The sequence below is a fragment of the Mixophyes fleayi genome, chromosome 4, assembly GCF_038048845.1.
Source record: "Mixophyes fleayi isolate aMixFle1 chromosome 4, aMixFle1.hap1, whole genome shotgun sequence".
Classification (NCBI taxonomy): domain Eukaryota; kingdom Metazoa; phylum Chordata; class Amphibia; order Anura; family Limnodynastidae; genus Mixophyes; species Mixophyes fleayi.
Window position 1 is genome coordinate 41,334,347 of NC_134405.1, and position 13,924 is coordinate 41,348,270.

At 45.0% G+C, this 13,924-nt stretch overlaps 1 protein-coding gene across 9 annotated transcripts in view; it reads left to right on the forward strand.

The window, feature by feature from the left end:
• Positions 1-5,364, forward strand: part of DOCK6 (dedicator of cytokinesis 6) — a 79,827-nt gene extending 74,463 nt beyond the window's left edge. For 7 of the 9 annotated variants that reach the window (XM_075206735.1, XM_075206739.1, XM_075206738.1 and 4 more), the window contains 7 exons: positions 591-827; positions 1,058-1,201; positions 1,437-1,543; positions 2,818-2,985; positions 3,149-3,496; positions 4,004-4,041; positions 4,366-5,364. In XM_075206735.1, the coding sequence (XP_075062836.1) occupies positions 591-827; positions 1,058-1,201; positions 1,437-1,543; positions 2,818-2,985; positions 3,149-3,191 (699 nt within the window). In that variant the 3' untranslated portion in view covers positions 3,192-3,496; positions 4,004-4,041; positions 4,366-5,364. Of the gene's footprint in view, positions 1-590; positions 828-1,057; positions 1,202-1,436; positions 1,544-2,817; positions 2,986-3,148; positions 3,497-4,003; positions 4,042-4,294 lie in introns of all 9 variants that reach the window. The other 2 variants (XM_075206737.1, XM_075206736.1) reach the window with 2 other exon arrangements.
• The last annotated feature ends 8,560 nt before the right edge of the window (positions 5,365-13,924 follow it).

Below are 13,924 nucleotides of genomic sequence, written 5' to 3' on the forward strand. Positions count from 1 at the left end.
TGAGCGAGGCCCCCCGACTGCATTGATCTATGGGAACGTCCACATAAGACACAAATTTCCTCTCTGACTCACTGGGGCATCTCCTGAATATATTCCTATTGATGCAGTCTACAGAATGGCTGCCTTCACTCTGTTTGGAAGCAATGACATCACTGCTGCCTAATTAATATTCATGAGGCCTGACTAATATTCACGAGGATCCGGCTCACAGTGAATTGATAGGCTAAATTGTCATCTATATTTGTTCACCCCCCAGAAAATGTTGTAGGGGACAGGTCTGTTTGAATGACAATTGTTAAGTATGAAGTGAAACGAGGGTTTCTCAGTAAAGTGAAAGTTTTTTTTTTTTTGTTTTTTTTTATGTTTTGTGATTGGGAGCCAGAACATATTTCATTATTTATGGTTAGGTGTGCTTGTATTAATCCACCACTGGTGAGTTGGTCAATAAAACGGAGAGAGGTCCATCTGTCTGACCATTCCCTACAGAGGGATTTGCTGCTGGTCTCTCTTTTCATATACTCAGTCAGGAATTTACCACTGACGTTTCCCCATAGCACTCTCATGTCTTGTCTTTTACCTTTTCTCGTCAGGCCTACATCCAGATCACTTACGTGGAACCCTTTTTTGACACGTACGAACTGAAGGATCGCGTCACCTACTTTGATAAGAACTACAACCTTCGGACTTTCCTCTTCTGTACTCCCTTCACGCTGGATGGCCGGGCACACGGGGATCTTCACGAGCAGTACAAACGCAAAACCGTGCTCACCACATCACACGCATTCCCCTACATCAAGACTCGGGTCAATGTCCTGCACCGGGAAGAGGTAAGAAACAGTAGGCAGGCCCGGTACCGTAGAGTAGGCTGAACACTCAGGGAAGGTGATGAAGACCCTTCGTTCTGCAGTAAATGACCGGGTGGGAGTGTGTTATTTTCAGATAGAAGTCCAGGCACTATAGGTGTCAGCAGCCTGGTGGACTTATAGATGTTCATTTTTAGTGGCACAAAGAAGTTTATTGGGTGCAAATACTTTTATACATGTATTGTCTTTGGCAGGTGGTGCTGATCCCAGTTGAGGTTGCCATTGAAGATATGCAGAAGAAAACGCAGGAGCTGGCATTTGCTACCCACCAGGAACCAGCTGATGCCAAGATGCTGCAGATGGTGCTCCAGGGCTGTGTCGGAACAACGGTCAACCAGGTGATAGAAATGAAGTGTGAAGTGTGCAAATGCCATTTTTGTATGGGTTTGTAAAGGGTGTATATGTCTGTGTAACTCACGTTGGTATTATATAACATGGTGATCTGTAAGCTGATAGAGGTTGGCACTATGCCACCGTGCATGTGCGAGACGTTCACTACTATGGTGAGAAGAGAGACATTTATCTGCATGAACTTTGTTGCTGTATATTTTACTGATATGTATTTGGTCCCAGGGACCCTTGGAGGTGGCCCAAGTGTTTCTGGCAGAGATTCCCGAAGATCCCCGCCTGTACCGATTCCACAACAAGCTGCGGCTTTGTTTCAGGGATTTCACCAAGAGGTAAGGGCACAGAGAGAAAATGTGGCCGGTATTTCATTCTAAAGAGAGTTGGGTGACAAGACGAGGGCACTGAGTAGGTAGGGGCACGAAGAGGAGATAATGAGGTGATGGCAAGTAAGGTGTCCCAGAGGAGGTGGTGGAAAGTGAAAAACATCATTGGTGTCAAAAAGAGAGGAATAACTACATAGAATTATGGAGAATAAGGAGGGTATACTTAGAAGGGAGGGAGTGGATATAAGGTGTTGGGTATTATTATTATTATTATTATTATTATTATTATTATTATTATTATTATTATTATTATTTTGTAACCTTTGCATTCTAGCTGGACAAATATTCAATATGATGTAGCACTTACCCTTGTGTGTCAAACCACTGTCCCATGGATTGTAAGCTTGCGAGCAGGGCTCTCTTACCTCTCTGTCTGCATTACCCAGTGTTGTTTTATTTGTTCCCAATTGTAAAGCGCTATGGAATCTGCTGGCGCCATATAAGTAAATGATGATGGTTTTGTAAGGCGCCACAGTGCTCCACAGCGCCGTACAGAAGGGAAAACAAAGACATATTTTTCTGCCTTGTATGTCCTTGTTTTATGTAATGCAGACATGAAAACAAAGGGTATGGAGGACCCTGATCATTACAGAGCTTACATTCTAAGTGGAAGAGGACACAGCTGATAGAGGAGGAGCAAATGTGGAGATTGGGACCGTTGTGAGGGGGAATTAGTGTGAATAGTGCTATTGAGGATAAGGTCACTTCTAAAAAAAGAGATGGGTTTTCGAACAGGATCTAAATATTAGAAGACTGTGCAAAAGCCTGATTGAGCGTGGTAGGGAATTCCATAAGTGGGGAGCAGCATGGGAGAAGTCTTGTAGGCGGGAGTGAGAGGTGGTTATCAGAGACGAGTCAAGGAGCAGGTCAGAGGTAGATCTAAGGGGGCGGGAAGGATAGTATTTTGATTTGAGATGTATGAAGGGGTGGTGGTGTTGAGGGCTTTGTAGGTAAGGGTGAGTAATTTGAATTTGGTTCTGGAGGACACAGGGAGCCAGTGTAAGGATTTGCAAAGTGGTGCAACAGATGTGGAGCGGTGAGAGGGGAAGATCAGTCTTGCAGTAGCATTTAGGATGGAATGAAGTGTGGATATACGGGTGTAGAGCTTGATTACTCCTGGTGGTGATTGAAAGGTGGGGCGAGGGTTTGACGCAGACATGTTGCAGTACATGCCGTATAAGATGATGGCGAGTTGTGGTGCACAATCTGACCTCTATATCTAGGTGTGAAGATGCATTGAGGAAAAACAAAACGCTGATTGGTGCAGATCAGCGGGAGTATCATCGAGAGCTGGAGAGGAATTACCATCGTCTCAAGGAAGCTCTCGGCCCTTTAACGTCTCGCAAGATCCCGCAGCTATATACTGATCTGCTTCCTCACACAAGTGCCAGGTATGCACAGCAGGTGTATACTACTTGTGCTTTTGCTCCAATCAGTACAGCTAATGCACTTGTACACGTGAAGAGCATCTGTTTCCTCACATGAACATATGAGATACTATAATTATCAATATGCCGAAACCATAATGTATTTAACCCTTCTTTTTGTTTTCAGGGACTCTTTGACCCGAACCAGCCTACGCAGGATTGAACCCTGAGAGGATCAGAATGCCTTATTGACCCTCAGCCTTTCAGACATGCCACTAGAGGGCACTTAAGATATAATTGCAGCACAACACAGACTTTGATGATGACAGAATAGGATTATTTGAACTCCAAAATGTGTGTTGTTACTATAACCTCTACTTCTGTGTGGGAACAGGGACTGCGGTTGAGGAGGCAGGGGAGGGGCTGGGTTAGGACAGAGAACAGTAGCTGATTCTGAGATGTGTAGAGAGAGGATGTGTAAGGGGTATAGAACGAAAAAGATCTGCTAAAGCTAAGATGTAGGGAAAGGACAAGGGTGAGCTATGGATGATATGTGGAGGAAGAGGGAGAGGAATTACAGTCAGGGCTGATATGTGGGGGAAGGGGGAGGGCAGTCGGGGCTGATATGTGGGGGAAGGAGAAGGGCAGTTGGCTGATATGTGGGGGGATGGAAAGGGCAGTCAGGGCTGATAGGTAGGGGAAGGGCTGTCAGGGCTGATAGGTAGGGGAAGGGCTGTCAGCGCTGATAGGTAGGGGAAGGGGAAGGGCTGTCAGGGCTGATATGTGGGGGGAAGGGCAGTCAGGGCTGATATGTGGGGGGAAGGGCAGTCAGGGCTGATATGTGGGGGGAAGGGCAGTCAGGGCTGATATGTGGGGGGAAGGGCAGTCAGGGCTGATATGTGGAGGGGGGAAGGGCAGTCAGGGCTGATATGTGGAGGGGGGAAGGGCAGTCAGGGCTGATATGTGGAGGGGGGAAGGGCAGTCAGGGCTGATATGTGGAGGGGGGAAGGGCAGTCAGGGCTGATATGTGGAGGGGGGGAAGGTCAGTCAGGGCTGATATGTGGAGGGAGAGGGGGGAAGGTCAGTCAGGGCTGATATGTGGTGGGAGAAGGGGGAAGGGCAGTCAGGGCTGATATGTGGAGGGAGAGGGGGAAGGGCAGTCAGGGCTGATATGTGGAGGGGGGAAGGGCAGTCAGGGCTGATATGTGGAGGGGGGAAGGGCAGTCAGGGCTGATATGTGGAGGGAGAGGGGGGAAGGGCAGTCAGGGCTGATATGTGGAGAGAGAGGGGGGAAGGGCAGTCAGGGCTGATATGTGGTGGGAGAAGGGGGAAGGGCAGTCAGGGCTGATATGTGGAGGGAGAGGGGGGGGAAGGGCAGTCAGGGCTGATATGTGAAGGGGGAAGGGCAGTCAGGGCTGATGTACAGAGGAGGAGGTAGGGTCAGGACTGATGTACAGAGGAAGATCTAGGGCAGTCATGGCTGATATGTGGAGGTAGGGGAAGGGTCGGGGCTGATGTACAGAGGAGGAGGTAGGGTCGGGGCTGATGTACAGAGGTAGGGGAAGGGCAGTCAGAGCTGTAATGTGGATGTATATTGTATTTGGTGCTTCCCCTATCCTCCGTTTCTAAATTATAGGATTTTAAATATTTTGTTTTTGTATGTTACATAGTCCGAGATAATTTGGAAGGAATTTAATGCTTAGTCTGTGATCTTATTTTTGGCCTTAGCAAGATGTTTACATGTCTCAGGGATATTTCAGCCCACAGATGGGCACTAGAAATGGTAAAACCTCTGCACTGTTTTGTATGGCACTTGTAGCCCATATCAGGAGTCTGTAATTCTACCCCTACATGAACATTTTTGATGTGGGATGGTGAAGAACCAAGCAGAACCAAAAACAGTCAATTACGGACTGGTAAATAACCAAAGGAAGATTAATTCTGTTTAGCAGTAAAAATGTGTAAATCCATTCAGTGTATAGCATCACTTCTCTCACGTCTGTTCGGCTGTCATCGTGTCACCAGTGTCGGCCCTGTTGTCGTACAGTGTTACTGCACTAGGTTTACCCTGTAGTCACACACTGTCACCCCACCGGCTGTGCCCTGTAGTCACACACTGTCACCCCACCGGCTGTGCCCTGTAGTCACACACTGTCACCCCACCGGCTGTGCCCTGTAGTCACACACTGTCACCCCACCGGCTGTGCCCTGTAGTCACACACTGTCACCCCACCGGCTGTGCCCTGTAGTCACACACTGTCACCCCACCGGCTGTGCCCTGTAGTCACACACTGTCACCCCACCGGCTGTGCCCTGTAGTCACACACTGTCACCCCACCGGCTGTGCCCTGTAGTCACACACTGTCACCCCACCGGCTGTGCCCTGTAGTCACACAAGGTCACCCCACCAAGTCTGCCTTCCCTATAGTATACAGTGTTACCTTTACTGGGTCTATCCTGTAGTCCTAGTGTCACCTTTACTGGGTCTATCCTGTAGTCCTAGTGTCACCTTTACTGGGTCTATCCCGTAGTCCTAGTGTCACCTTTACTGGGTCTATCCCGTAGTCCTAGTGTCACCTTTACTGGGTCTATCCCGTAGTCCTAGTGTCACCTTTACTGGGTCTATCCCGTAGTCCTAGTGTCACCTTTACTGGGTCTATCCCGTAGTCCTAGTGTCACCTTTACTGGGTCTATCCCGTAGTCCTAGTGTCACCTTTACTGGGTCTACGGCTATCCCGTAGTCCTACAATGTCACCTTTACTGGGTCTATCCCGTAGTCATACAGTGTCACCTGCGCTACGTCTGTCCCGTAGTCATACAGTGTCACCTGCGCTGCGTCTGTCCCGTAATCATACAGTGTCACCTGCGCTGCGTCTGTCCCGTAGTCATACAGTGTCACCTGCGCTGCGTCTGTCCCGTAGTCATACAGTGTCACCTGCGCTGCGTCTGTCCCGTAGTCATACAGTGTCACCTGCGCTGCGTCTGTCCCGTAGTCATACAGTGTCACCTGCGCTGCGTCTGTCCCTTAGTCATACAGTGTCACCTGCGCTGCGTCTGTCCCGTAGTCATACAGTGTCACCTGCGCTGCGTCTGTCCCGTAGTCATACAGTGTCACCTGCACTGGGTCTGTCCCTTAGTCATACAGTCTTACTGCACTGGGTCTGTCCCGTACACGTATAGTGACACTATGATTGACTGTTGCGTCATAGTCTTACTTTGTCACAATCTTTTTCTGTAAATAATGTTTTTGTCTCTGTATGGACTATTTTTGTAATAAAAGTCTCATAATATGTGTTTATTTAATTCCACCATATACAGTTCTTGTGTACTAGTAATATTGACACCAGTGTTTGTTTTTTACAGTTTGTCTATACCTACTATACTATTTGATCAGCTAAATCTAATATATATATATATACACACACACACACACACACACACACACACACACACACACACACGAGATAGATATATACATATTATACACTTTTTATAAAAAAGTGTTTAAACCAATATAATTTTTCATATTTAATTTTCGTGCTTTATGGAATTAAGTGGATTTTTTCTGGAATTGTGACCACTGATCAGCACAAAATAGTCAGTTGAGTCTTATTGAGGCCAAAACCTTCAGTCTTGGCCTTCATCCGACCATAGAATTTTCCTCCACTTGGATGTTGGTCTCTGATGCTTCTGACAAACTCTAAATGAGATTTGATGTGTGTTTTCTTCTTACCACCTCCCCATAAAGCACAGCTATGTGAAGTGCCCAGACTGTTGTCCCATGTACATTTCCTCTCATGTCTTCAATGGAAGCCAACGACCTGTTCTAGACAAATTCACAGTTGTGCCATATTTCTTTTTTATTTCCTTATGATGGGCTTGGCCACGCTCCAAGAGCTATTAAGTCTTTGAAATCTTCTTGCATCCTTCCTTGATTGGAGCTTACAATGACCTTTTCTGACTTCAGGGAGCAGTCCTAATTGTAATATCAGGTGTAATTCTTGTAAGTTGTATCACCCAGCATGATGGTGTTAATTAGACGACAACGTTTTTCACTGGACTTACCCTTTAAGAACAAAAGTTCCAGTTGTACTGTCCAAAAGCCAATATATGCTACAAATAAATAAAAAGGCAAGAAGTGGCCGCTATTTTCTTTCACAGGGCACCCCAGAAGTTGGTCTGTCAGTTATCATTGTCTCCCCTAACACCAACATTCCACTTTGGAATGTTGGTGTTAAGGGGTTGGCTGATCGATCCCTCTACACCCTTCTTCCCCATTGATAAGGACAGCAGTCCTCTGTGGTGGGGCTTCTTAGTGCAAGTCATCAAGGCTGCCATCAGAAATTGTGTGGCCCTGTACAAATGAAACATTAAGGGCCCCACCCCCTCTTCCATGACCCTCACCTGACCTCCCGACACGGCCACCGTCGGTCCTCCCGACATGGCCACCATCAGATTGTTTGTTAATACTTACAGATGGAGTCTCCACCAGCCAGTATTCTGGTCATATAATGGTGGGAAGATGCGAGCGTAATGTCACGACAGACTATGTAAATTTGAACTAGGTCGCGGCAGGAATAGTCCTCACCAGTGGATCCCCTTGTCAATCTGGACTTCTTACAATTGTACCTCCCCTGATGGCATGGCAGCCCTGCAATTCATCTACCAGTAACCAACTTCTTTCACGCTGCTTGGGCAAGACTCTGTCTTGGTCAAAGTTCTTCTGGCCGTAGGTATTCTGCACTTTGGTCTGAGAGTTTGTTGGTAGAACCAATCATTTGGTTCGCTCAGAAAAAGAGACTCTCCAGCACAAACCAACCCAGGCAGAGACCACACCAATCAGGGTGGGAAGAGCTAGACGAATACCCTGTACCCAGGGCCGGATTAAAGGAATGGAGGCCCCTGGGCTAAGGGGGCCTCCATTCCCCCGTGAGGGCCCCCCCCCCCCCTCTGATCCGAGCTGCGACCCCCCCCCCCCCGGCACTTACCTCCTTCTCCTGCGCACTGTTCGCTCTTTACTGAGGAGATCTCGTGAGAGTGAGACTCACGAGATCTCCTCAGTAAGGAAACTACAGTGCGCCGGAGAAGGACCACAGTGAAAGTGCTCAGCAGCACTGATCGCGCCGGGGGCGCCCCCGACCAATCAATACTGCTGCTGAGCACTTTCAAGGGCCCCCTGGATGCCATAGGCCCCTGGGCTGTAGCCCAGTTAGCCCTATGGTTAATCCGGCCCTGCCTGTACCATGGAGGTAGAGAAATGTGTTTTATGTTGGATATTTACTAGCGTGTATATCTGTGTTCACACCAATACTTTTATAACCGGCTCCATGCCCAACCCCAAAGGGGAAGGAGAACGGCCATGCCAGGTTCCATATTATCTATGTATCTGTTGAACTGTACGCTCACGAGGTATATAGAAACTGTTGACTATGATGCACATTGATATTGTAAGACCAAGCTCTTTAGACGCAATTATTGACCATTCCTTTATACATATATTATCAGCTTGCACTACCAAACGACTACTAATTAAAATGTTTTGATACTGTACACCACGTGTGTATACTTTATAGTATTGATTATGTTTACACCTATTATCGGGGAATCGAGATATTATATATATATATATATATATATATATATATATATATATATATATATAAAATATATATATTTTTCAAAATATTTTAGATAAATTATTTAGGATGGTGCAGCATGGTGGCTCAGTGGTTAGCACTTCTACCTTACAGCACTGGGGTCATGAGTTCAATTCCCGACCATGGCCTTATCTTTGTGGAGTTTGTATGTTCTCCCCGTGTTTGCGTGGGTTTCTCCAGGGGCTCCGGTTTCCTCCCACACTCCAAAAACATAATGGTAGGTTAATTGGCTGCTAACAAATTGACCCTAGTCTGTGTGTGTGTCTGTCTGTGTGTTGGGGAATTTAGACTAAGCTCCAATGGGGAGGGACTGATGTAAATGAGTTCTCTGTACAGCGCTACGGAATTAGTGGCGCTATATAAATAAATGGTGATTGCATTCAATCAAAACAAAAGGAAGAGATGTTGAGCAGTGTGCAAGGGGGGCTGTTTCTTTGGATATCTTAATTATGCTAATTACTTTAAAGACAGCAAGTCTAAAAGCAAAACAATGTCTGTCTTGAAGGGAACGGACATATCATCTAATTTCTTATGTTAGGGGGAATTAGACATAACCTTGTAATTAAATGACACTGGTGAAACCTACACAGAGTGATGTAATGAGAATGATTTGCATCAATTCACTAGCAGCCATGTGATTGGCTCACGTACGATTGCCTGAGTTCCATGCATTAGTTATTCTTGCTATTCATTTGAACAAGTGAATTTATATTTATTGGTCTATAATTTCTATAGAAGTGCATGTTCCTGTTGGATTTTGCCATTATAATGTGGGCAGTTTAATTACCTCATTTATTACTTCTGCTTCATTGTCGAAGTAAAACCGAAAGCAGCTGCTGTCTGTATAGTTATATAGTAGTAATTACTATGCCCATCATGCCGGAGTAATTTGCCATTTTTAACATGTTAATTACATCTTCGAGGACTCCGATCTGTAAAGGGGGCGGCTTCATCCCTCTGTCTGTGCAGAAGTTAATGCTGGTAAGATGAGTAATGTATGAATCACTGGGCTGAGGTCTCTTGGTATAAAGATCAGAAACAAATTCTTGGAACAGTGTTATTATATCTCGTTGTAAGTGTCAGCTGACTATGTTTATGCCTAATGGTGTCTGTCACCGTTACATCTGGTCTTCATTTGGTTTCCTCCCACGGTCCAAAGACATACTGGTACGTTAGTTTCTGAATTAAGTGGCCGCGTTGTATGTGTGTTGGTGGCAGAGAACGATTGTAAGCTTTAATGGGGGAAGCACCAATGTATAAAGTGATTCTTATACTTCTACTTCCATAGCAGCTGGAGAGCATGGGCTGGGGGTTATCGGCCCACTGGGCCTTTCCCATAGTGAGCTACCCTGGGTTCGGTCATTGGGCTACCTGCATTTTTTTTTTCCCTTTTGAAATGCTGAGTCGAATCTCGTCCTGTCCCTGCATCTCGTTTTTGAGCCTTTTCAGAGAGATTTTGAAAAGGAGATATTGGATTTGTAAGACGACAGCTAAGAAATTACTATCGGATGCTTGCTTAAACGGTATTTAACTTTCATTTTAAAGATAAAATAAACCTTTAATGTGGGATTGCAACTTAAATATGAATGTGTGAGAGAGAAACAAGATAAATATATTTACACATTTACTTTTGGTAAAAGTACTGTTACTTAAATATAAGCAAAATGTTTACATTAGTTTGATCCCTAAAGTGTAATGTGCTTCTGGCCATAAAGGGATAGTAAATAATTGCACAGTGAACCTCTGTTTTCCACAGTAAATGCCAGCACTCGCATGGTTTACTATATCATCATCACCATTTATTTATATGGCGCCACCGATTCTGCAGCGCTGTACAGAGAACTCGCATCAGTCCCTGCCCCGTTGGAGCTCACAGTCTAAATTCTCAGACAGACAGACGTCGATTTTGATAGCAGCCAATTAACCTTCTATATCCACATATCCGTATTCCTACGGGTCAGGGAGAGAAGTTTATTTTCTAATGAAGTGAACTATGCAGCACCCGATCAGTACAACTATGAAAGCAAAGTCTGGTTACTATGGGGTACTCTATATTGTGTCCTTATATGCTGGTTTATGACCATCTGTGATATATCTACGTAGCCCCCTGCTCAGTGGTGAGGTGGCATCTCTCTACCTCTGTAACTGGCCACCCAGGTTGCTGACCGAGATCCTTCTCGCCTCCCTGGATGCTGTGGGTGGGAACAGGTGCAGGTTTGGTATGGTACCAATGTGTGGTGCAGATATAGAACACCTTACAGTACAGTCCATCAATGTGATACAGAGTAATGGGCACCAGACTCATGGAGAACAAATATAGGAAACTTTAAAGCCACTCTCCCGGAATGTCTGAGAGACCTCCGAACTCTGGATAGTTCTGCGAGGGCAGAGCCGTTCTCCCACATTCTGTCCACTTCCTAGTGGGCGGGATAAGGGTGATGCAAGGGGTGGGGCCAAGCATGCAAATTGCTGCTTGCTAAACCGTTCTCTCTGCTTTATTTCCCTCTCCCTCTCTTTATATGGCCATGCTGCCTCAAGCCCCGATATCCCCCTGTGAACCCAGAGACATTCCTTTAGGCCTCTGGTCCTAGCACCAACTGTCTAATCAAACACAGAACAGTCACTGCCTTAACCATTACCCCAAAAGGTGCCAGGGCTCTCTCATCATTTCACCCCTTCTGATGATGATCGCCTACCTCTCACGAGGGGCATATTTATTCCACTATGCTACTGAAATGACACTCTGTGAGTCAAAATAGTATAGCACTGTCTAAGCAAAGCGGTTAAAATATAGGACAGTTTCACTGGGAATATCACCATCATGTAATTATTGGTCTGGTCAGAACGGGGAGGAGCCATCCAGTCATTGATCGGATCAGTAAAACACACTTAGAACACTTAGTCGTAGTACTAATCGCCATACAGAAAACATGAGGTGATGAGAGGGGTCATTTAGCGCTCATTCAGATAGCGGTGCAGAACCGCATGGGGAACAGTCTACGCTTGTTCAAGAATGGACTTAAAGACAATATCTCAAACTTAATCTCCTGATATTGATTTGTACATTATTGTAGGCTTATAAGAGGTAGTATGGTGGCACAGGGGTTAGCATTGTTGTCTCACAGCTTTATTACGTCACTATCTGAGTGGAGATTGTTATGTTATCCCTATGTTTGCATGGGTATCCTCCCCTAATCTAAACACCTACTTACAAGTGTGGTCAAAAATGTGGACTACAACAGGGAAGGACTCATGTGAATGGCTAAATATACTGTTTTGGTTTTTATATATAATCTTTATTTATCAGACCAACCAGAATCAAATATTGTTATATTACATTCTCGTAATAAACTGTATTACATCCTTCGTGTGTTGTTTTCTTTCTAAAAAAAAAAAAAAATGACAAGTCAAAACTCTTATGGGGACACCTTCTCCCAATATCCCTTTAGAGAGAATTATTATCCAACATATCTATCCAAAATGTGCAGGGTTTAGGGCAGTCCGACCAAATATTCCAGAGATCTTCTGCTGCTAACTCACATCTCCAACACTTATCAGACACACCAGGGAATGTTGTGCATTATACACACTAAGGCGCCTATACCAGCGAGTAATGATCTGATGCTGAGATTCTTGGACCATAATACTGATGAGAAAGAATCCTGTGTATACTGGAAATGTTTTCACCATAGTGACTCATCTAGAGGATGCCTAGATCCCTTTCCCATGTGATTGTGAACTTCGGATGAGAAGGAGGTAAGTTTATAGTAGGAAATAAATAAATAAGGAAATGTGTTTTTAGGGTCCTTCGTTTTCTCCACTGTTGACACAGAAGTGGAAGTTGCTCAATCAACTTATAGGCTCATAGCAGGTGCTTGAAAGAGTGGTGTTATCCTGAAAGGAACAAATACAGAGAAAATCCCCCAGCACACTGCTATAACCAGCAATGGAGCTGCTATTTCGAACTGTCCATAAAAATGCAGAAATCTCAGTTGCACACACTTGCAAATGTATGAAAAGCCAGCCGCCACTCCATGGCGCTTCTGATAAGGTGGTCCTAACTCTAAACAGTGAGAGTCCCTATATTTGGGTCATGCATATACTGTATGGGGTTTCATACAGCACCAGCACTTCCCATCAGCTACCATTTTTTTTTTCTCTTCTTCTCCACTGTTGTAAAGTTGGCATAATTGCTGGGTGTGGTATAGGTGGTAAGTCTTAGATCTATGTGGATGTGACCACTCCTTGATAGAGATGCTCAGGCTCCCCGAGAACCAAACATATCCGAACTTAGCAGATCTGAGTACCGAGCCGAGCCAGCTCGGTACTTTCTCGCTTTTTCAGGATTGAAAGCGAGACAGAACGTCACCGTTCCGTCGTCGGCTCTCACAAGTTTTGGGTTCTATAAGTACCGGCCTCCACAGAGATCTAGCTCCATTTCACAGAGGGACACAGAAGGGGCAGCACAGTCTGTACAGCAGTTGGGCAGCAACATAAGTAGAATAGAAAGAGGAGGGGGTAGCAGTGTTCTTCAAAGTCTACGGTGACATTCAGGAGAGCTCCATTGCTAATTGTCATTGCTGAAATAGAATTAATAGGGCAGGCTTGGTGTAAATCTGCAGTCAAATTATACGGTGTTATATGTTACACACAAAGAGGAGAGCTCCATTGCTAATTGTCTGCTGAAATAGAAATACTAGGGCTGGCAGGCTTGGTCTTCTGAATTTGCAGTCAAATTGTACGGTGTTATATAGGTTACACACAAAGAGGAGAGCTCTATTGTGAATTGTCATTGCTGAAATAGAAATAATAGGGCTGGCAGGCTTGGTTTAAATCTGCAGTTACATTTTACTGTACCATAGCTCATACAGAAACAGAAGGGGTGGCATTGTTCTTGTCACTCTCCAGTCTCAGTCAAGATGATACTAATCCCTCTACCTCATGTGCTATAGTCTATGTTTAAGTGCATAATGGTTTTAAGTCAGGGAAACAAAAATGTAAATAAAAAGCTTGTAACGTTTTAAAGAAAAAAACACCTCTCTTATAAAGGTAAAAGTTTACTGTAGAAAAAAAAAAATTGCCAACATACCATTCTACCCAAAATATTACCAAGCATACCAGCATCACCTAGCAGCTAGATCTCAGCACCTGCAATCTACACTGTCATCATATTCACCCTTATCAGTGTGTACCTCATCCTCAAACAATACTAATTCATCCCTGCTGGAATCCACCATCACAGAAGTCTGTGTACTTTGATGTAATGGCCTTCCTCATGGAATTTATAGTTCATTTTACGGATGAGA